Here is a 22946-nt window from a genome sequence, read left to right on the forward strand (position 1 = left end):
CCCCCATCCCAAACCCTTCCCCCACCCAAACCCCTTCCCCCTCACTCCAAACCTTTTCCCCCTACCCCAAACCCTTAAACCCTTACCCCCCCAAACCCCTTTCCCCTCTCTCCGAACCCTTCCCCCACCCAAACTGCTACCCCCCTACCCCATACCCCTGTCCTCCACCCCAAATGCCTGCCCTCCTACCCCAAACTCCTTCTACCCCACCCCAAACCTCCTTCCCCTACCCCAAACCTTTCCCCCCCCCAATCCCCTTCCCCCACCAGACCCCTTTCCTCCCAGGCCCCTTTCCCCCTCCCCCACAAAACCCCTTCCCCACTGCCCCCAACCCCTCTTCCCCTACCCCAAACCCTTTCCCCCACTCCAAAACCCTTCCCCTCCACCTCCAACCAACTTCCTGCACCCCAAACCCTTCCTTCCAGAGCAGCTCTGCTGGGCCCGCAGAGAATTCAACCCCCTCAGAGTCACAGAGTGGCAGAGGCTGGAAGGGACCTGTGGAGCTCACCCAGCCCAAGCCCCCTGCCAAGCCAGGGGCACCCAGGAGCACAGCCAGGTGGGTCTGGGATGTCTGCAGAGATGCAGCCTGCAGCTCCCCTCTGGGCAGCCTGCTCCAGGGCTCTGCCAAGAAGCTCCTCCTCATGCTCAGCTGGCACTTGTGGTGCTCCATTCTGTGCCCCCTGCCCTGCCCCTGGGCACCGCTGGACACAGCCTGGCCCCAGCTGCTGCCCCCAGCCCCGCAGTGCTGCTTGGCAGTGCTGAGCCCCCCCTCAGGCTGCTCTGCTCCAGCTCTCAGCCTCCCCTGCCCAGAGCTGTGCCAGGCCCCTCAGCAGCCAGTCCCTGTCCCTCTGCAGCTGGCAGCCAGCAGTGGCCCCAGCACTGCAGCTGTGGCCTGGGCAGGGCAGAGCAGAGGGCAGCAGAACCTCCCTTGGCCACACTCTTCCTGCTGCAGCCCAGGGTGCCAGCAGCTGCCTCGTCCCCAGGGCCACCCTGCTGCTCCTCCTGGCCACCAGCACTGCCTGCTCCTGCCCAGAGCTGCTCTGCACCAGCTCAGCCTGCAGCCTGCCCTCATGCAGGAGGTTGTTGCTCCCCAGGGCCAGGGCTCCACAGCTGCCCTCAGGGACCTGCAGTGGAGCTCTTCCCAGCCAGCAGCCTGCCCAGGTCCTGCTGGATGCTGACACAGCCTCAGGGCTGTCACCACTGCTCCCAGGGTGGTGTCCTCAGCAGACTGGCTGAGGGTCCCCTCCTCTGTCCCTTCATCCAGGTCAGTGCTGGATACATGGAGTGGGGCTGGAGCCAGCAGCAGCAGCAGCCCCTGGGGGACAGCACTGGGCACAGGCCTGCAACTGGACTCTGCCTCACTGACCACAGCTCTCTCAGCTGTGTCCTTCAGCCACCTCGTCCCTTGGCCACACTCTTCTTGCTGCACCTCAAGGTACCAGTGGCTGCCTTGGCCCCCACATACCTCCCCCTGGGGGTGGGGTTCTGCAGCCAGCTCCCTGCAGAGATTCTGGGGGGGATGGAGCCAGGTTTTGGGGCTGGGACACTGCTGCTCTCCCCCTGCCCTTAGCCCCAAGAGCTCCCCAGGTCTTTTGTGGGTGGGAATGAGGTTCTGGGGCAGGTTTTGTCTCTCGGGGGGTGTCTCTGAAGCCCGTGGTGGGGGTCATATAGTGCAGAAGCCATGGCTGGGAGCAGGCTGGGAGCTCAGGCTGCAGGGTGCTGAGCAGGCTGCTTTAGGGGAAGCTGGAGCTGGGTACCAAGCCAAGGGCCAGTTAAATGAGGCTGGGGGAGGGGGGGTGGGAGGGAGCTACAGCGCAGCTTTTGGGCTGTGGGGGTGGGAGGGAGAGCCTGGGGGGGCTGCTAGAACCAGCAGGGCATCCACATGAAGGAGCCCAGGGCGGCGCCGGTGGCCGCCCCTGCCAGCAGCCCCAAGGCCATCTGGTCCCCGGAGACTCGGTAGGGATCCTCCCGCACGATCACCTGCGTCAGCCCCGGGGCTGCAAGGCAAAGAGAGAGGGGCTTAGCGGGGAGGGGGTTCGGGGCTGCGGGGAACACCCCCCGCGGGGGCGCCACAGCCTCCTGCGGGTGACACCGGGAGGAGGAGGCTTCCCCCCGCCCCGACCCCGGCGTCGGTGGCCAGCTCCGGCGGATGGAAGCCTCCAGGCGCTGGTAAGGGGAAGCAGCAGGGGAAGGGTAGGGAGGGATGGGGGGAAGCAGGCTGTGGCCACCCAACCTCCATCCTGCTGGCCACAGTGGCCAGGAGCAGGCTGTGGCCACTCACCTCCATAGTGGGGGCCATAGTGGCCAGAGCTGATGTAGGCAGCCTGGTGGGAGTCCAGGGGCACAGTCTGGTAGTAGTCATCGTCGTATGGGTCGTAGACATGCACCTGGGGGTGGTGGCAGCAGTCAGGGCTCAGCTTGGTGGCCACAGCAGAAGCCATGTCCCACTTGGTGTGGCCCTGCTGGTGCCTCAGTTTCCCTCCCTCCCCCTCCCCTGCCCCATTCCTCCCCTGGGGGTCCCCTGATGCTGCTGAGAGGGTGGCCCTGAGTGCCCCAATGCCAGGGACAGCCTTTGCTCAGGCACCTGAGTCACCTGCTGGCACTCAGGGCAGCTGAGCTGTGGCCTCCTGCCACCTCAGCTCTGTCCCCATGCCCCTTAACTTGGCTCCTTAGCTGTGTCCCCACCACCTTGTCTCAGTCCCCATTCCCCCTAACCTGCCTCCTGTCACCTTAGCTGTGTCCCCACTGCCTTAACTGTGCCCCCATCGACTTAACTCTGTCCCCAGCACCTTAGTTCTGCCCCATCCCACTCATACTCTGTCCCCTGTCACCTGGACTGTGTCCCAGCTCCCCCTAAACCTGCCTCCTGTCACCTTAGTTTTGTCTCTGTCACCTTAGCTTCTGTCCCCATCACCTGAACTGTGTCCCCATTCCCCCTAACTTGGCTCCTGTCACCTTGACTGTGTCCCCATCACCTGAACTGTGTCCCCATTCCCCCTAACTTGGCTCCTGTTACCTTTACTGTGTCCCCATCACCTGAACTGTGTCCCCATTCCCCCTAACTTGGCTCCTGTTACCTTTACTGTGTCCCCATCACCTGAACTGTGTCCCCATTCCCCCTAACTTGGCTCCTGTCACCTTAATGTGTCCCTTGTCACCTGAACTCTGTCCCCATGCCCAGGAGGGTCACTCAGCTCTGTCACCTTCTGCTGGTAGCACTAGGAGCAGACTGCTCTAGCACCACCACTTCTCCCTCAAACCTTCTTCCTCCTCATCTGCCTCTGGGGACTTTACTGCCTTCGTGAGGCCCCGGGTGGGGGAGGGGAACACCTGGAGCTGAGCATCTCAGCCCCAGGGTGGCGCCGGGGACACAGACTGGGGTTGGTGTCACCCCCCCGCTCCGAGGCTGGGACTGTGCCACTCTCTTTTAGGGGGGCTGGAGCCTCACCGGGGTGGATTTTGCCTCCAGCACAGCCATCTTCCAAGCCCTGCAAACAAGAAGAGAGGGAGCCAGGGCTGGGGGGTGCTGGAGGGGCTGCAGTTGTGTGTGTGTGTCCCACCACGGGCACACACACATGGCCCTGGCCCTCCCCCTGGTGACCTGGAGGTGACCACAGCCCTGCAGCTAATCTTAATTAATCGTTAACTCCCAATTAGCTGAGCTAAGAGGTGGGGGGGTGGGGAGGTAGTGGAGGATGGGAAGGTGGTGAGGGATGGGAAGGTGGTAGGAGGTCCCCAGGCCTGAAAGGGTCTCACTGGGAACAGCTCTGGTAGGAAAAGGACATCTAAATTTGGGGAGGGGGAGGGGAGAAATGGATGAATTTGTTCAGCATCTCTGTGGGTGCCATGGGCAGAGGCACTGAGTGCAGCCTCAGCAGGTTTGCTGCCCACACCAAGCTGTGTGCTGCAGCAGCCAGGCTGGAGGGCAGGGATGGCAGCCAGAGCCACCTGGGCAGGCTGCAGAGGTGGGCACAAGCCAAGCTCAGGAGGGTCAACAAGACCAAGGGCAAGGTCCTGCAGCTGGGTGGAGGCAATGCCAAGCACCACTGCAGGCTGGGCAGTGCCAGGCTGGAGAGCAGCCCTGAGGGGAGGGACTTGGGGGTGCTGCTGGAGGAGAAGCTCAGCAGGAGCCAGCAGTGTGCACTTGCAGCCCAGAGAGCCAAGCAGAGCCTGGGCTGCAGCAGCAGCAGTGTGGGCAGCAGGGCCAGGGAGGGGATTCTGCCCCTCTGCTCTGCTCTGCTGAGAGCCCACCTGGAGTGCTGCATCCAGCTCTGGAGCCCCTGGGACAAGAGGGCTGTGGAGATGCTGGAGAGTGTCCAGAGCAGGGCCAGGAGGATGCTCAGAGGCTGCAGCAGCTCTGCTGTGAGCACAGCCTGAAAGAGTTGGGGCTGTGCAGGCTGGAGCAGAGGAAGCTCCCAGGGGACCTTCTTGTGGCCTGCCAGCATCTGAAGGGGGCTCCAAAAAATCTGGGGAGGGACTTTGGAGGCTGTGGGGGAGTGTCAGGAGTGGGGGGAATGGAGCAAAGGTGGAGGTGGGGAGAGTGAGGCTGGAGGTGAGGAGGAAGTTGTTGAGCAGGAGAGTGGTGAGAGGCTGGACTGGGTTGCCCAGGGAGGTGGTTGAGGCCCCATGGCTGGAGGTGTTTGAGGCCAGGCTGGCTGAGGCTGTGTGCAGCCTGCTCTAGGGTAGGGTGTCCCTGGGCATGGCAGGGGGCTGGCACTGGCTGCTTCTTGTGCTCCCTTCCAACCCTGACTGATTCTGTGATTCAGCTGGGGTCAGGCTCAAGGGCTGGAGCTCAGCTTGGCTGTGGTTGGACCTCTCCTGCCTCCTGAGCTCAGCTGAAGGTTTCTCTCCTGTCATTTTTTATCCATTAAACATTACTTTTTGTTTTGAAGAACCTCAAGAGTTAGGAAAACCAAATCTTTAGTTCCTGTAAGGAGGAGGGGAATGGTGTTCAGAGTGGAGTTTGGCCATGGCCTTGGGCCAGGAACTGCTTCACAAGGACCTAGATGATCATTAAGGTCCCTTCCAACCCATTCTATGACTGACTCAATTGCACATTATTCTATCCTCAGACAGCAAGGAAAACCCTTCCCTGGTGATGCTGGGAGGCAAGAGGACATCAGCCCAAGAGGGGATCCCACATCCAGCAGGTAAAACCACCCCACAGGTGAACAACTGCTCCAAAGCAGCTGCTTTTGGCTTGGAATTATTCATCATGAAGCACAAATCTCCTCTGATCACTTTTGGAGGGAAACCCGAGTGGAGAGGAGGGGCTGAGGAGGGGTTTTAGCCACGGGTGGGAGCAGGATGGGGCAGGTAGGAGCTGAGGAGGGGCTTTAGCCATGGCTGGGAGCAGGATGAGCAGAGCAGGAGCTGAGGAGGGGTTTTAGCCACGGGTGGGAGCAGGATGAGCAGGGCAGGAGCTGAGGAGGGGTTTTAGCCACGGGTGGGAGCAGGATGGGGCAGGTAGGAGCTGAGGAGGGGCTTTAGCCATGGCTGGGAGCAGGATGAGCAGAGCAGGAGCTGAGGAGGGGTTTTAGCCACGGGTGGGAGCAGGATGGGGCTCTCAGGATGGCTAAGGCTCTTTCCAGGCTTGGATCACTGAGCTGACAGTGGCCATGGAGGGGGTTGGGGCAGTGCCAGGGTGGCACAGGGGCTTACACGGCGTCGTCCTCGCTCTCGGCACACAGAGTCGTCTTGGAGCCGTCCCGCAGCACCACGGTCAGCAGGCACTCGCGGCCCTTCCCCTCGGGTGGCTGCACATCTGCAGGAGAGGAGGGCAGGAGCTGGCCTCAGCACAAGAGGTGCCCTCAGGGACCCTGGCAGCAGCAGCCCCTCGCTGTGTGCCTCAGGTGTGGCCACTGAAAAGCCCTGCAGGGACTCCAGGCTCAGACCTGGGGACTGCTGCAGCTCCAGCTCCATCCATGGGATACAGTCAGGAGCCCAGGAGTTAAAAGCCATCAGGAGCAGAGAGCTGAGGATCAGAAGCTTCCACCTCCACGTGGCAGAAAGAAGGTAGAAAGGCCAAAACATTGCTGGGAGTTGCCCCAAGTCTTGTTTGAGCTGCTTGGCATGTGCCAGGCAGCAGCAGCCACACAAATGTTGTTGAGGAGTGAGACTCTCACTGCTGGATCACGAAGCTTGCCCAGAGAAGCTGTGGATGCCTCATCCCTGGAGGTGTTCAAGGCCAGGCTGGATGAGGCCTTGAGCAACCTGCTCTGGTGGGAGGTGTCCCTGCCTCTGATGGGGGGGTTGGAACTGGGTGATCCTTGAGTGATCTTAAATCTGTGAGGTTTGGGCTTATCCCCTCAGCCCCTGAGCTCAAGGGGACCCTCTGGGGAGGAGAAACCTTTGGGTTCCTGCTCCCACCCCAGCATCCTGGCTCCCCCCCACCACTGCCAGCCCAAGAAGAGGCTCTTTGTGCAGCGGCCGTGGGCTGAGCCCAGCTGAGCTGCTGCTTTGTTCTCCTTGTTTGTGCGAGACTGAGAGGGATGAGTCAGGGCCGTGGGACTGTTTAGAGCAAGCACGAACCAGCAGGAGAGCTTCTCCTTCACTTCCTTCTCTTTCTTCCCTTCCCCTCCCTCCTTTCCCTCCTCCTTTCCCTCCCCTCTTTCCCTCCTCTCTTCCCTTTCTCTTCTTCCTCTCCTTCCCTCCTCTCCCTCCTCTCTTACCCTCCTCTCCTTCCCTCCTCTCCCTCCTCTCCTTCCTTATTCCCTCCCTCCTTCCTTCCTTTCCTTCCCTTCCTCCCTTCCCTTCCTCCCTTCCCTACCTCCCTTTCTTCTCTCCCTTTCTTCTCTCCCTTTCTTCTCTCCCTTTCTTCTCTCCCTTTCTTCTCTCCCTTTCTTCTCTCCCTTTCTTCTCTCCCTTTCTTCTCTCCCTTTCTTCTCTCCCTTTCTTCTCTCCCTTTCTTCTCTCCCTTTCTTCTCTCCCTTTCTTCTCTCCCTTTCTTCTCTCCCTTTCTTCTCTCCCTTTCTTCTCTCCCTTTCTTCTCTCCCTTTCTTCTCTCCCTTTCTTCTCTCCCTTTCTTCTCTCCCTCCCTTCCTTCCCTCCCTCTTCCCTCTTCCCTTTCCCTTTCCTCCCCTCTGCCCTGCCCTCCCCTCTGCCCTCCCCTCTCCCTTCCCCCTTCCCTTCCCCCTTCCCTTCCCCCTTCCCTTCCCCCTTCCCTTCCCCCTTCCCTTCCCCCTTCCCTTCCCCCTTCCCTTCCCCCTTCCCTTCCCCCTTCCCTTCCCCCTTCCCTTCCCCCTTCCCTTCCCCCTTCCCTTCCCCCTTCCCTTCCCCCTTCCCTTCCCCCTTCCCTTCCCCCTTCCCTTCCCCCTTCCCTTCCCCCTTCCCTTCCCCCTTCCCTTCCCCCTTCCCTTCCCTCCTCTCCTTCTTTTCCTTCCTTTGTTCCCTTCCTTTCCTCCCTCCCCTCGGCAAAGCACTGGGAAGAGAAGCTCCCACAGACACCTCCCGGGGGCTGGCTGGGGGCTGGAAGGGGATGTCCTGGGCACGCACAAGCAGAGCTTGGGTTAGAAGGGCTACAGCTCCACAGAGCAGGTGGGCTGGAGGACACAGGAGGCTCGGGGCCCTGGCTCTGGCCTGACCTCTGCACTCGCGGCCAGCCCTGACGTCCCTGCAGCTGTACTTGGCGTGGATCCTGCCGTCCATGTCGCGCTGCGTCTCGTCCTGGTAGTACACCAAGCTGCCGTCCAGGTACAGCACGAACCAGTTCCTCTTCCAGCGCCGCAGGATGGAGCCTGGGAGGGTGGAGAGAGGTGAGGGACACCCCAGGGGAGAGTTCTGGGGCACAACCAACTCCCTCAGGAGCCCCAGGGTTGAGCAGCCGCATCACACCCGCTCCCGGCCTGAGAATCCGGGATGGCATGGAGAGCATGGAGGGCACGGAGAGCAAGTGCCAGTGGCTTGAAATGGACAAAAAAGAGCTGCCAGCTCCCTTCCCCCCCAGCAAAAGCCATCAGGGCATCGTGGTGGTGCCCTGCTGCGTGCTGGGCCCTGCTCCAGCCCCGGGGCCGAGCGTCTGTTCCATGGCAGGAGCCTCCTCGCAGCCCTTCCGCCCATCCCTTGGCGGCTGTGCCAAGCCTCCTCAGCCCTGCCGTGGATTCAACCACCCCCTCCTCACCTCCTCCCAGCAGCTGGGGTGGGTTTCCTGTGCCCTTTGGTGGGGACAGGGATTGCCAAAGCGGGGGGAGCTGAAGGGTGCCACTTACTCTGGCGCCACAGCCAACCGCTCTTCACCAGCGCCATGCCCGCGGCAGGGCTCTCCGGACCTGCTGGCACAGGAGGAAGGAGCTGGCTGAGGGAGCAGCTCCCACTTGGCCTTGCTGGGCTCGGTGGTTTGTTTTTCCTTCTCCTGGAAGAGAGCAGGGTGAGGAATTCAGCCTCTTTGCTGCCTTTTGGGTTTGGAGGGAGGGGGCTGGGGGATGAGCCGAGCCGGGAGGGTTAATCGGGGTTAGGGCTCTGGGCAGGGAGGAGGCTCCGCTGCCACCTTCCTTTCTGCTGCCTTTAATCTCGGTGGGATTTAAGGGATTAGCATCCCCCGTGGAGGTGAAGTGGAGATGAGGCCCAGGCAGGCAGCAGCTGCCTGTGGCCCCCAGTAACTTTCCACGGCAAAGGGCAGCCCAGGCTCGGGGGGCACTGCCCTGCCCGGCTGGCAACGGAGCCTGCAGCAGGGCAGGAGCTCCTCGCCCCCTGGGTACCCGAGCAGAGCCAACAGCCCAGGGCCAGGCAGGAGCTGTTCCCTTTTCCACCCCAGGATGGCTTCCAGGACTGCCTAGCTGGGTGCCCTCCTGGTCACAGACCCCCAGCAGTAGCTCTGTGCCTTGGTGGCCTGCCTTTCCCAGTGCCCCTGAGGGCTGTAGTCCTGGCACCCGTGTCTCCCCTGGCACCCATGTGCCCTTGGCACCTGTATCCCACTAGTAACCCTCCTCTCAGAAATCCCAGCCCCTGGGTACCTGCAGCCCCTGAGCTCTCACCCTCCTCTACTCACAACACCTCCACAGGTGCCCACATCCTGCAGTTCTGACAAGCCCCATGGTACCCTCACCCCTCTGTACCCACCCTGGTACCCTTATCTGGTGCCCTCATCCTCCTGGACCCACATCTTCTGGTGTCTGCAGCCCCTGGTGTCTTTTTCTGCCTGTGCCCAGTTTTGAGCACCTCATTTTTGGTGCCCCCTGGTACTCTTCCTCCAGCACCAACATCCCTGGTACTACCATCTCTTGGTACCCACATCCAGGTGTCTCCACACCCTGGCAGTCTCCCATCCCTGGTACTTCTCCATCCTTTGGTAGTTGCACCCTTGAGGTTCTCACATCCTTCAGTGCTAGCACCCTGTGGTACCTTCTGTCCCTCAGTATTGGCATCCCATGGTACCCCCATCCCTGGGTACCTCAAATCTCTCCCTGGTACCCTCAGTTTCTCACTACTGGCAGCCCCTGGTGTCCCCAGTACCTCCTGGTACCCTCATTCTCTGGCACATCCAATGCCTCAGTACTGGCACCCCCTGGTACTCCTCCTGTCTCCTGGTAACCCCAGTTTATAACTACTGGCACCCCCAACGCCTCAGTACAGGCACAGCCTGGTACCCCTCATCCCTCTGTAGTGGCACTCCCTGGTACTCCTCCTGTCTCCTGGTAACCCCAGTTTATAACTACTGGCACCCCCAACACCTCAGTACAGGCACAGCCTGGTACCCCTCATCCCTCTGTCCTGGCACTCCCTGGCACCCTCCATGTGCCCTCAGTGCCTCAATACAGGCAGCCCCCGTACCCCCATCCCCTGGTACCCCCCATCCCTCAGTATTGGCACCTCCTGGTACCCCCATCCCAGGTACCCCCCATCCCTCAGCACTGGCACCCCCGGGTACTCCCTCTGTGCCCTGGAACCCCAGGTTCTAAGCACTGGCACCCCCAAACCCACAATACAGGCAACTCCCACGGTACCCCCATCGCAGGTACCCCCCATCCCTCAGTACTGGCACCCCCGGGTACCCCCTCAAGCACCCCCCTGGTACCCACATCCTCCCCGCTGTTGTCGCACCCCCTTTGGTCTCCTCTTTCTTTCCCCCATCCCCAAGCCTCCCCCACCCCCCCGCAGCCTCTCCCCGGACATCTCTCACGGTGAGGAAGCGGCGGCGAAGGGTCCCTGCCGCGGGCGGCTCTGCGCTCCGCTGCCCTGCGCTCCGCTCCCGCTGCCGCCAGCCGCTGCCCTGCCCGCTGCTGCCCGCTGCTGCCCGCCCGCGCTGCCAGCCGGGAGCTGTAGTCCGGGGGCGGGCAGGGCCGGGGAGAGAGCTCGGCTGAGGAGGGGGAGAAACCTTCTGAAGTTAGGAGCAGGGAGGAAAAGGTCTCTGGCTTAGAGATTTAGCCCCCGGCAGAAGGGAGGGAGCAGGGCAGGTGCAGCGGGGATGCTCCTGGGATGCTGCCGGGATGCTGCCAGCAGGGAGTGTGCAATTGGTCGGGTAGGAGAAGCCCTCCAAGATCAACCCAACCCCCCCATGGCCTTCAAACCATGGTCCCAAGGGCCATGGCCACAGGGTCCTTGAACACCTCCAGCAGGGCTGATGCTGCCAGGATGCTCCTGGGATGTGCTGCTGGGGAGCATGGAATTGTTTGGGTGGGAAAGGGCTGATTTTGACATCTCCAGGCACGGGGACCCCAGCACCTCCCTGGGCAGCCTCTGCCAGTCCCTGACCACTCTTGCAGCAAAGGAACATTTCCTCATCTCCAGCCTAAGCCTCCCCTGGCACAAGCTCTTTCCTCTTGCTGTGAGTGAGCAGAGCCCAGACTCACCTGGCTCCAAGCTTCTTTCAGGGAGCTGGGGAAAGCAATGAGGCCTCCCTTCAGCCTCCTTTTCTCCAGCCTCAACCCCCCTCCCAGCTCCCTCAGCTGCTCCTCCCCAGCCCTGTTCTCCAGACCCTTCCCCAGCATCATTGCCCTTCCTGGACCTGCTTCAGCCTCTCCATGTCCTTCTTGGGGTGAAGAGCCCAAAACTGAAGCCAGGATTGGAGGTTCAGCCTCAGCAGTGCCCAGCCCAGGGGCATGATCAATCACTTCCCTACTCCAGGTGTGGCCTCAGCAGTACCAGATGTGGTCTGCAGACCCTGGGGCAGGTTTGGGAACTGCAGCCTGGAGGGAAAATGAGAAGTTGAGTTATTCAGGGAGATCAGGCAGCAAGAATCAACCAACTCCTCTTATCCCTCCTCCTTCTTCCATGAAATAAAGGCCAGCAAAGAGACCTGGGACCCTCACTCCCAGAGGGACATTGAGGGGCTGCAGGACATCCAGAGAAGGGCAGCAAAGGTGGGGAAGGGTCTGGTGAGGAGCAGCTGAGGGACCTGAGGTTGTTTAGCCTAGAGAGAAGGAGGCTGAGGGGAGAGCTTCTGCCCCTCTACAACTCCCTGACAGGAGATGGAGCCAGGTGGAGATTGGTCTCTTCTCCCAAGCAATAAGGAATAGGATGAGAGGAAATGGCCTCAAGTTGCCCCAAGGAAAGTTTAGGTTGGAGAGGAGGAAAAATTCCTTTGCTGCAGGGGAGGTCAGGGGTTGGCAGAGGCTGCCCAGGGAGGTGCTGGAGTCTCCATGCTTGCAGGTGTTGAAGAAACCTGGAGCCATGGTTTGGTGGCCATGGTGGGGCTGGGTTGGAGGTTGGGCTGGATGACCTCAGAGGTCTCCTCTGACCCAAACCATTCTCTGATTCTGTTTACAGATGACCACAGACACAGGAGGGGCAGGCCCAGGCCAGCTGGATGTGCCACCCACAGCAGGCAGGGACATGCTTCTGCCAAGACAAGAAGCCCTCAAATTCCTCCAGCTCCTGAGGTTCCTCCTAAATCCACTGCTTTTTGTTTTCCTGTTTTTTTGCCACCCAAGGAAGTAATCACAGAATCACAGAACCAAGCAGGTGGGAAGAGAGCTCCAGGCTCAGCCAGCCCAACCTAGCACCCAGCCCTGCCCAACCAACCAGACCATGGCACTAAGTGCCCCAGCCAGGCTTGGCTTCAACACCTCCAGCCACAGCCACTCCACCACCTCCCTGGGCAGCCCATTCCAGTGCCAATCACTCTCTCTGCCAACAACTTCCTCCTCACATCCAGCCCAGACCTGCCCTGGCACAGCTTCAGACTCTGGCCCCTTCTGCTCTTGCTGCTTGCCTGGCAGCAGAGCCCAACCCCACCTGGCTACAGCCTCCCTGCAGGCAGCTGCAGGCAGCAATCAGCTCTGCCCTGAGCCTCCTCTGCTGCAGGCTGCACCCCCCCAGCTCCCTCAGCCTCTCCTCACAGGGCTCTGCTCCAGGCCCCTCCCCAGCCTTGCTGCCCTGCTCTCAACACCTTCCAGCACCTCAGCAGCTCTCTGCAATTCAGGAGCCCAGAAGAGGCAAAGCTGTGGTGCTGAGGGCCAGAGCTTAGCCCCAGCCTTGTTAGAGTCAGGGCAGGGTTGGGCTGGATGAGCTTAAAGGACTTCCCCAACCACAAACGATTCTGTGAATGAAAAGGTTCCCTTAGGGAGGGATTTGGGCTGGAATCTGGGATTTCCTCCAGGCTGTCTGTTGGCACTGGGTGAGCTCACTGTGGGCCCACGTGTGGCACAGCTGGGTGGGAGCTGTTCCTGCAGCTTGAGGCTTGGTGTTTTTTTGGCCATGCTGTCAGGAGCTCTGCCACGGGACTGGAATAATTTGTCTCCTTGGCAGCAAGAGGACAAGTCAGAGAGAAATAAATCAGTGTGTGTTGGGAATGGCAGCCTGCTGGCAGGGAGGGGAGGGCTGCAGAGCTGCACTGCTGGGTCCTGCTCAGCTGCAGCCCCTCACCAGGACACTGAGTTTATTCCAAGAAGGAAAAGAGGGGGAGAAAAACCAGCAATAAGCTGGAGGAGTGGCTCCAGGTGAACTTCATCAGGTTCAGTGAGGCCAAGTGTGAGCTCCTGCACCTGGGCTGGGGCAATCCCAACCATCTCCCAAGCTGCAGCCCCAGCAGGGTGGGCAAGCAGGGGTTAGGAGACAACAACAACAAGCTGGAGGAGTGGCTCCAGGTGAACTTCATCAGGTTCAATGAGGCCAAGTGTGAGCTCCTGCACCTGGGCTGGGGCAATGCCAAGCACAAATCCAGGCTGGAGAGTGAAAAGGTGGGCAGGAGCTGGCACTGAGTGCTATACTTCCCCTGGCACAACTTGAGACTGTGTCCCCTTGTTCTGTTGCTGGCTGCCTGGCAGCAGAGCCCAACCCCACCTGGCTACAGCCTCCCTGCAGGCAGCTGCAGGCAGCAATGAGCTCTGCCCTGAGCCTCCTCTGCTGCAGGCTGCACCCCCCCAGCTCCCTCAGCCTCTCCTCACAGGGTTTGTGTTCCAGGCCCCTCACAGCTTTGTCACCTTTCTCTGGACATCTCTCTTGAATTGAGGGGCCCAGAACTGGACACAGCACTCAAGGTGTGGCCTGATGGTTGGGATTGCCCCAGCCCAGGTGCAGGAGCTATGCTTGGCCTCACTGAACATGATGAAGTTCACCTGGAGCCACTCCTCCAGCTTGTTGTCTCCCTAGCCCCTGCTTGCCCACCCTGCTGGGGCTGCAGCTTGGGAGATGCTTGGGACATGCTCAGCTTCTCACCCAGCAGCATCCCCAAGGCCTTCTCTGCAGGGCTGCTCTCCAGCCCCTGTCTCCCAGCCTGTGTTAATACCTGAGGCTACCCTGCCCCAGTGCAGGACCTTGCAGTCAGCCTGGCAGGAGCTGCTGATGCTCGCAGGGGTTCCACTTCTGGAGCCTGTTGAGGTCCCTTTGGAGCTGCAGCTCTCAGTGTCCTTGGCACACCTGCTGAGGCTGCCCTCGATCCTCCTGCCTGTGCCAGCAGCAGAGATCTTCCTGCACGACACTTTCAAGCTCTCCTTTTGTTCACTTTCCCCTCCTTTGGCTGTGGGGAGCCCATGGCTGTCCCCCACCGCCCACTGAAGGTGAGGCAAAGGCTTTGGGCAAGGAGGGGAGGGAGGAGGAGCAGCCTGGGGGTGCTGGAGGGGGACTGGGGAAGGGGCAGCAGCAGAATAGGGTTGGGTAGGGGCAAGGTATGGAAAAGCTTCTTGGCTTTGGAGAGTCCAGCAGAGGCTGAGAGCCTGCAGCAGCTCTGGCAGCAGCAAAGGCTGAGAGCCCTGGGGCTGGGAGCCTGCAGCAGAGCAGCCCCAGAGGGCAGCTGAGCAGTGATCAGCAAGAGCTGAAGGGGCTGTGGGGGGCAAGGGGCTGGGGCTGGCACCTGCTGAGTGCTGCCCAGGGACAGGGCAAGGGGCACAAGCTGCAAGCCAGGAGGTGGCATCTGGAGGTGAGGAGGAGGTTGTTTGGTGTGAGGGTGGTGGAGGCCTGGAGCAGGCTGCCCAGAGAGGCTGTGGAGCCTCCTTGTGTGCAGAGCTTCCAACCCCACCCTGGGCACTGTGCCCCTGGGCAGGCTGCTGTGGGTGCCCTGCTGGAGCAGGGGGTTGTGCTGGCTGAGCTCCAGAGCTGCCTCCCCAGTCCTCAGAGGGTTTGGGGTGTGCAGGCAGGGGCAAGGCCAGGCCCTGGTGACAGAAGGCAGGGAGGGGGATGCAGGCAGAGCCCTGGAGCCCCTCCCCATACCCCCACTGCAGGCCTGGCTGCTGCCCTGCACCCACCGAGGGGCTCCGAGGCCCCGGACCCAGGGAGGGCATCGCGGCCGCGGCCGTGGCTGGCCCGCAGCCCCCGCAGACTACGGCTCCCAGTATGCCCTGCGAGGACTACAGTTCCCATCGCGCCTTGCGCTCCCCGCGGCCCCGCCGCACTACAGCTCCCAGCATGCCTTGCGCTCCCGCTCCCGCCGCACTACAGCTCCCAGCATGCCCCGCGGCAGCCAGGGCCTGCTCCCGGCCTCAGACACCGTCTGAACCACACTACCCAGCGTGCCCCGCGCCAGGAGCCCGCCGCTGAGCCTGGGTGGAGCGCGCAGGGCATTCTGGGAGCGGTAGTCCCGGCGGTGCCTGTAACGGTCCCGCTGGTGGTGCATCGCCCCCCCCCCAGCTCCCGCCCGCCGCCGCCCCCTCCCCCACCGGCTGGCGGCTGCGGGCAGAGGCAGGAGCCGCGGAACAGGCAGCGAGAGGAGGGAGAGCGCTGCCGCCGCCGCACCGGCACAGGGGACGCCGCCGCCGCCGCCACCCGAGCAGCCGCAGGTGAGGGGGGGCGACGGCGGCGACACCCCCAGAGGGCGGCCGCGGAGCCGGGGAGGGGAGGGCTGAGGGGAAGGCTGAGGCAAAAGGCTGACAGCGGCGGCGGGGGGGACGTGAGGGCAGCGCGGGGGTGCTGCGGGAGTGCGAGTTGCGGCTGCCCCCCCGGGAAGGGCCGGGGCCGGGGACAGCGACCGCGGCGGGGGGGGAGCATCCTCGGCGGCAGGCTGTGCGTGACCCCCTCCAGGCTGCGGGTCACGCGTGGCAGGAGAGGAGCCCAGCCGGGGGGAAGGGGAGAGACCACCCCCTGGGGAGGGCCAGGCTGTCCCCCCGGGCCCTGCTGCCTGCCCCCGGAGCCTGCTGCCTGCCCCCGAGCGTCCTGCCCCGCTCAGAGCTTGTTTCCCGCCCCCTGCCTTACAGCTTCTTGCTGCCCCCCCCGCACCCCTTCGGAGCCTGCTGCTGCCCCCTGCACCTTGACGCCTGTTGCCCCCTTCAAGCCTTTGCCCCCCCCCCCCCTTGGAGCTCCTGCCCGCTCCTCAAAGCCTCCTGTCCCCCCCTGGAAGCCTCTTGTTGCCCCCCCCCCCACTTCTTGGAGCCTCCTTTTCCTGTCGCCCCCTCCTCAAAGCCTGTTGCCCCCCCTTGAAGTCTATTGTTGCCCCCCCCCGAAGCCTGTCACCCCCCTCCCAAAGCCTCTTGCCCCCCTTTGAAACCTACTGTTGCCCCCCTTGAAGCCTCCTTCCCCTGTCGCCCCCCCTCCCCGAGCCTGTTGCACCCCCCCAAAGCCTGTCGCGCCCTCCCCTGAGCCTGTTGTCCTTCTCAGAGCCTGTCACCCCCTCCCCAAAGCCTATCGCCCCTCCTTGAAGCCTGTCACCCCCTCCCCGAGCCTGTCACTCCCTCCCCAGAGCCTGTTGCCTGCTCCCCAGAGCCTGTCGCCCCCCCTTGAAGCCTGTCACCCCCTCCCCAGAGCCTGTCGCCCCCCCTTGAAGCCTGTCACCCCCTCCCCAGAGCCCGCTGACCCCCCCCAGGCCAACAGGGCTTGCTGCTGTGCTTTGCCTTCAGCCTCGGTCACCCACTCGGGTCGGAGCCGCGGAGGGCACAGTGATGCTCACGGGTGGGGGTGTCTCAGCCACATTTTCTGGGGGTGGGGGGGGGGAATGTGTCTCAGCTGACCCGAGCAGCCGCTTTTTGGGGTGCCCTGGGTCTGGGGGCGACCTTTGCAAGCCGAGTGTCACCTTGCGTGGGTGCGTGGAAGGAAGGGAGGGGACACGGAGCGGCCGAGGCTGAGCCATGGGTTTGCCTTCTGCCTCGCAGGAGATGTCCTCGCTTGGGCTCGGGGGGATGTTTTAGGGGGTGGGGGACACCCTCGAGATCTGGGGGGCGGGGGGGCTGTTGGATAATGCCACCAATCCATGCCCTCCCCCCACTAAAGAACACCCAGAGGGGGGTCCACGTGCGGGAGCAATAGAAGGGAATATCAAGGAGCCTGCCAGCAACTCGCTGGGATGGGAAGGGCTGAGCTGGCACCGGCTCTGTGTATGTCCCCCCCCGCCCCCTCCCCACACACCTTGTCCTGCTCCTGGCTTGTTTCCTGGGGGGGGGGGGGCGAGGGGTTTAAAACTGCTCCTGGCTTGATGCGATGTGATGTGGTGGTGAGGAGCTGTCAGCCTGCAGCATCCGGAGCCTGCAAGCGGTTGGGAAGCGTTAAGGGAAGGTTAATTTTTTTTGGGGGGGGGTGTCTGTAAAATGATCAAAGATTCATTTTTAATCCGAGAAGGGGGAAGAGAGAGGATGATTTGAGCTGCTCTTTTGAATCCCTGTGTTATTGTTGCTCTGTATCTGCTTTAATTGGTTGCCTGCTTTGTTATTGGTGCTGTGGGTTTTGAGGGCAGCCTGAGTCCAGCCACTGGATTGTGGCTTGGTAATAACCACCCCCACCCCTTCCGAAGAGCTCCTTAGATTCAGCCCTGGAAGCATGGGAATGGAAGAAATATTCCTTGTTAAAAGCCAAAATAGGAGCTGTTGGGTTTTGGGGATGGCAGGGAGGGGTTTAAGGTGTTTAAGGGCAGGCTGGGTGAGGCTGCGGGCAGCCTGCTCTAGGGTAGGGTGTCCCTGGGCATGGCAGGGGGGAGATGCTCCTTGTGGTTCCCCTCCCAACCCTGCCTGATTCTATGGCTCTAGATGTAGGATGTCCCTGCCTGTGTCGGGGGGGGGGGTTGGAACTGGCTGCTCCTTGTGGTTCCCCTTCCAGCCCTGCCTGATTCTATGGCTCTAGATGTAGGATGTCCCTGCCTGTGTCGGGGGGGGGGGTTGGAACTGGCTGCTCCTTGTGGTTCCCCTCCCAGCCCTGCCTGATTCTATGGCTCTAGATGTAGAATGTCCCTGCCTGTGTCGGGGGGGTTGGAACTGGCTGCTCCTTGTGGTTCCCCTCCCAGCCCTGCCTGATTCTATGGCTCTAGATGTAGGATGTCCCTGCCTGTGTCGGGGGGGTTGGAACTGGCTGCTCCTTGTGGTTCCCCTCCCAGCCCTGCCTGATTCTATGGCTCTAGATGTAGGATGTCCCTGCCTGTGTCGGGGGGGTTGGAACTGGCTGCTCCTTGTGCTCCCTCCCAACCCTGCCTGATTCTATGGCTCTAGATGTAGGATGTCCCTGCCTGTGTCGGGGGGGGGGGGGGGGTTGGAACTGGCTGCTCCTTGTGCTCCCTCCCAACCCTGCCTGATTCTGTGATTCTAGGTGTAAGATGTCCCTGCCCATGGCAGGGGGGGGTTGGAACTGGCTGCTCCTTGTGGTTCCCCTTCCAACCCTGCCTGATTCAATGATTTAATTCCTCCCCCCTCCCCTTTCCCTGCAGATAAGATTTCAGGTCGTGGCTTGAGTGGATTTGATTCCATTTCTTCTAGTGCTGAAGGGCTGTCCAAGGTAGAGCAGAAATGAGCAGGTTGAGGGTTATTATTTCTTCTGATTTATTTTATTCCCCCCCCTTTTTTTTTCCCCCCTTCTCTCCTGGACAAAGGCATCTTGTGCTAAGCAGCAAGAAAACCCCCAAGTGGTTCTGTTTATGTTTGAAGCAAAATAGGATTGCAGATGCTGTGGGATGCTTGTGCTGGCTGGGAGGGAGCCGTGGAGGAAGAGGGCTTCATCTTGGGGGTTTTGTCCTGCATTTTTATCCTCCCCCCTCCCTCCCCCCCCCCTTTTTTTTTCCTTCCTATTTTTTAATTTTCTTTCTTTTTTCCCCCTTTTTTTCTTTTTTCCTTCTTTTTCTTTTTTCTTTTTTCTTTTTTCTTTTTTCTTTTTTCTTTTTTCTTTTTTCTTTTTTCTTTTTTCTTTTTTCTTTTTTCTTTTTTCTTTTTTCTTTTTTCTTTTTTCTTTTTTCTTTTTTTCTTTTTTTCTTTTTTCCTTTTTCTTTTTCTCCTTTTTCTTTCTTTTTATTTTTCTTTCTTTTTCTCTTTTCCCCCTTTTAAAAACTTTTTTCTTATTTTTTCTTTCCCTCCCCCCCTTTTTTCTGTTTTCCTTCTTCTCCTTCCTTTTTCTTTTCCCCTCCCTTTTCCTCCCTTTTCCCCTCCCTTTTTCCTCCATTTTTTCCTCTCATTTCCTCCCTTTTTTCCCTCCCTTTTCCTCCCTTTTTTCCCTCCCTTTTCCTCCCTTTTTTCCCTCCCTTTTCCTCCCTTTTTTCCCTCCCTTTTCCTCCCTTTTTTCCCTCCCTTTTCCTCCCTTTTTTCCCTCCCTTTTCCTCCCTTTTTTCCCTCCCTTTTCCTCCCTTTTTTCCCTCCCTTTTCCTCCCTTTTTCCCTCCCTTTTCCTCCCTTTTTTCCCTCCCTTTTCCTCCCTTTTTTCCCTCCCTTTTCCTCCCTTTTTTCCCTCCCTTTTCCTCCCTTTTTTCCCTCCCTTTTCCTGCCTTTTTTCCCTCCATTTTCCTGCCTTTTTTCCTTCCCTTTTCCTGACTTTTCCCCTCCCTTTTCCTTCCTTTTTTTTCCTCCCTTTTCCTTCCCTTTTTTCCCTCCCTTTTCCTTCCCTTTTTTTCCTCCCTTTTCCTTCCCTTTTTTTCCTCCCTTTTCCTTCCCTTTTTTTCCTCCCTTTTCCTTCCCTTTTTTTCCTCCCTTTTCCTTCCCTTTTTTTCCTCCCTTTTCCTTCCCTTTTTTTCCACCCTTTTCCTTACCTTTGTTTCAGCCCGTTTACTTCCCTTTATTTCCGCCCTTTTCCTTCCCTTTTTTTCCTCCCTTTTCCTTCCCTTTTTTTCCTCCCTTTTCCTTCCCTTTCTTTCCTCCCTTTTCCTTCCCTTTCTTTCCTCCCTTTTCCTTCCCTTTCTTTCCTCCCTTTTCCTTCCCTTTCTTTCCTCCCTTTTCCTTCCCTTTCTTTCCTCCCTTTTCCTTCCCTTTCTTTCCTCCCTTTTCCTTCCCTTTTTTCCCTCCCTTTTCCTTCCCTTTTTTTCCTCCCTTTTCCTTCCCTTTTTTCCCTCCCTTTTCCTTCCCTTTTTTCCTCCCTTTTCCTTCCTTTATTTTCTCCCTTTCCTGCCTCTTCCCCCCCGTTTCCTGCCTTTTCCCCCTCTGCTTCTTCCTTTTCCCCACCCTTCCTTTTTCCCCTTTCTCTCCTCTTATTTCCCCCTTTTATCTCCTTTCTTTTTACCCTTCCTTCCTTCCTTCCTTCCTTCCTTCCTTCCTTCCTTCCTTCCTTCCTTCCTTCCTTCCTTCCTTCCTTCCTTCCTTCCTTCCTTCCTTCCTTCCTTCCTTCCTTCCTTCCTTCCTTCCTTCCTTCCTTCCTTCCTTCCTTCCTTCCTTCCTTCCTTCCTTCCTTCCTTCCTTCCTTCCTTCCTTCCTTCCTTCCTTCCTTCCTTCCTTCCTTCCTTCCTTCCTTCCTTCCTTCCTTCCTTCCTTCCTTCCTTCCTTCCTTCCTTCCTTCCTTCCTTCCTTCCTTCCTTCCTTCCTTCCTTCCTTCCTTCCCTCCCTCCCTCCCTCCCTCCCTCCCTCCCTCCCTCCCTCCCTCCCTCCCTCCCTCCTTCCCCCCCTTTTTTTGTTGCTGATGCTTGCCCCTGCTGGCAGCACCTCGGGGCCAGGTTTTGCTGGCCTTGTCGCGTCCCCCCCGTTCTTAGATGAGAGGTTGCCTGCGAAGTGGCTGCTGAGTAGCACTCAAATTGAGGTCCCTCACTGAGCAGCATGAAGAAAATTAGCCCAGGGAGGCCAAATCTTTATTTTATCCTCCTTTTTGTCTTAGGTTTTTCTTTTCCTTTCTCAGTTCTTGATTCTGGCTTTGAATTTGAGTTGTTCCCTGGATTCTCCTGACCTCTCTGACTGAGTATGGTGAAGTCAGTACCTGTGGCCTGACTGCTTCTCCTTGCTGGGTGTGTGTTGGCATTCAAAGGACAACAAATCAGTCAGGAAGGCATTTTGGGGGGGGGGATGAACTCTCTATTAAATCTGATGAATTGCTTTTGTTCTGGATCAGCTTCACCTGGTTGTGCATCTTCCCTTTTACTGAAGGAGGTGTTTAGGTCTTCCAGAAGGAGTCTGTCTCCCAATTCATCTGCTTTTAGTGCACCTGTGTGAAGGGTTTCAGATCTCATTGACCTGAGTTTCCTTCTGTGGGAGACTCTTTAGCTGATTGAATTTCCTGCCTGTTAAACTGAGGTCTCTAACCTTGCTCCTTTGGAACAAAAAGGATCAGAAGCAGAATGCCTGCTTGCCTTAAAGGTGTTGGGGATTTGGTCACCAGTGGGAAATGCTTGGAGTGAGCAATCTCCATCTTGTGTCCAGGTGAATGGGAAATAACCACAGGCTGTGGTCACTGAGGGAGATGATCTCTGAGAGGTCCTGTCTGGGCTTGGGGGATGCTCACCTGTCAGATTCAGTGCTGAGGCTGCGCTGCAGCAGGGAGCTGGTTAGGGACTTCTAAACCCCTCCCTTTACAGTCAGTCTTTGCCTGCACCCCCACATCAGTAACCACCACTTTTAGACCCCCTCTTTGCAGCTGAGCTTTCCTGCACCCTCATGTCAGTAACCACCACTTTTAGACCCCCTCTTTGCAGCTGAGCTTTCCTGCACCCCCACATCAGTAACCACCACTTTTAGACCCCATCTTTGCAGCTGAGCTTTCCTGCACCCCCACATCAGTAACCACCACTTTTAGACCCCCTCTTTGCAGCTGAGCTTTCCTGCACCCCCACGTCAGTAACCACCACTTTTAGACCCCCTCTTTGCAGCTGAGCTTTCCTGCACCCCTATGTCAGTAACCACCACTTTTAGACCCCTTCTTTGCAGCTGAGCTTTCCTGCACCCCCACATCAGTAACCACCACTTTTAGACCCCCTGTTTGCAGCTGAGCTTTCCTTCTCCCCCATATCTGTAACTATCACTTTTAGACCCTCTCTTTGCAATAACCACCACTTTAAAACCCCTTTTTTGCAGTGAAGCTTTTCCTGCTCCCCCATACCAGTAACCACCACAATTAGACCCCCTCTTTACAGCCAACCTTTTGTGCTCCCCCATATCAGTAACCTCTTTTAGACCCCCCTCTTTGCAGCTGAGCTTTCCTGCACCCCAATATCAGTAACCACCATGTTTAGACCCCCTCTTTACAGCCAACCTTTTGTGCTCCCCCATATCAGTAACCTCTTTTAGACCCCTTCTTTGCAGCTGAGCTTTCCTGCTCCCCCACATCAGTATCCCCCACTTTTAGACCCCCTCTTTGCAACTGAGCTTTCCTGCACCCCCACATCAGTATCCCCCACTTTTAGACCCCCTCTTTGCAGCTGAGCTTTCCTGCACCCCCATGTCAGTAACCACCACGTTTAGACTCCCTCTTTGCAACTGAGCTTTCCTGCACCCCCACATCAGCATCCCCCACTTTTAGACCCCCTCTTTGCAGCTGAGCTTTCCTGCACCCCCATGTCAGTAACCACCACGTTTAGACTCCCTCTTTGCAGCTGAGCTTTTCTGCTCCCCCACATCAGTAACTTCCACTTTGAGACCCCCTCTTTGCAGCCAGACTTTTCCTGCTCCCCCATATCAGTAACCCAGCACATGGCTAAGGAGGACACAGAGGGAGGGAAGGTTGATGCTGCACTTGGTGCTCCTGAGCAATGTTTCTCAGGCAAGTGAAAAACCCTTCAGAGAAATGTTTCTGCAAGAGGCCTTCAGTAGCTGAAGTGAGAGCATAATTGCAAGGCTAATTAAATTGAGTCTAAATTTAATTATCCTCTCTGTCTAGCAGAGCTTTTGAGCCTGGGTTTGGACATGTAGGTGCAAAAGCAGCCACTCGAGGCAAGGGAAGGATGTCTTTTATCCAGGTTAGTGCCTGCTTCTGGGAAGGTGTCAAAGGTGAGGCTCGACAGGGCTCTGGGCAGCCTGATTTAGTTGAGGATGCTCCTGCTGAGTGCAGAGGGACTTGGGCTGGATGAGCTTTGGAGGTCACTTCCAACCCAGATCATTCCATGATGAGATGAGGTTGGCTCTGATCTCCTGTTCTGGACACTGACAGCTGGGATGGAGCTCTTGGGCCACAGAATAGCAGAGTGGTAGGGGTGGTTGGAAGGGACCTCCAGAGATCATCCAGTCCAAGCCCCCTGCCAGAGCAGGAGCAGCCAGGGCAGGGCACACAGGAACACATCCAGGAGGGGTTTGAAAGCCTGCAGAGAAGGAGGCTCCACAGCCTCCCTGTGCAGCCTGCTCCAGGCCTCTGCTACCCTCACAGGGAAAAAAGTTTTCCCTTCTGTTCTCGTGGAGCCTCCTTCCCTCCAGCTTGCCCTCAGTGCCCCTTGTCCTGGCACTGACCATCCCTGAGCAGAGCCTGGCTCTGTCCTCCCCACGCTGCCCT

At 58.9% G+C, this 22946-nt stretch overlaps 2 protein-coding genes across 2 annotated transcripts in view; one reads left to right on the forward strand and one right to left on the reverse strand.

Annotated features, from left to right (window-relative positions):
* Nucleotides 1–378: 378 nt before the first annotated feature.
* Nucleotides 379–10236, reverse strand: PLEKHB1 (pleckstrin homology domain containing B1). The gene is made up of 7 exons (XM_064144182.1): nucleotides 10118–10236; nucleotides 8208–8350; nucleotides 7584–7736; nucleotides 5662–5764; nucleotides 3449–3488; nucleotides 2282–2387; nucleotides 379–1997 (listed from the first exon to the last, which is right to left on the reverse strand). The coding sequence occupies exons 2-7, from the start codon at nucleotides 8242–8244 to the stop codon at nucleotides 1861–1863; spliced, it is 576 nt and encodes a 191-aa protein (XP_064000252.1). The 5' UTR covers nucleotides 8245–8350; nucleotides 10118–10236; the 3' UTR covers nucleotides 379–1860.
* Nucleotides 10237–15067: 4831 nt separating this feature from the next.
* Nucleotides 15068–22946, forward strand: part of FAM168A (family with sequence similarity 168 member A) — a 118115-nt gene continuing 110236 nt past the window's right edge. Inside the window, exon 1 of the mRNA XM_064144193.1 lies at nucleotides 15068–15149. The gene's annotated coding sequence lies outside the window, so the exon portion shown is untranslated. The remainder of the gene's footprint in view (nucleotides 15150–22946) is intronic.

This window comes from Pogoniulus pusillus, chromosome 6, assembly GCF_015220805.1.
Source record: "Pogoniulus pusillus isolate bPogPus1 chromosome 6, bPogPus1.pri, whole genome shotgun sequence".
NCBI classification, from domain to species: domain Eukaryota; kingdom Metazoa; phylum Chordata; class Aves; order Piciformes; family Lybiidae; genus Pogoniulus; species Pogoniulus pusillus.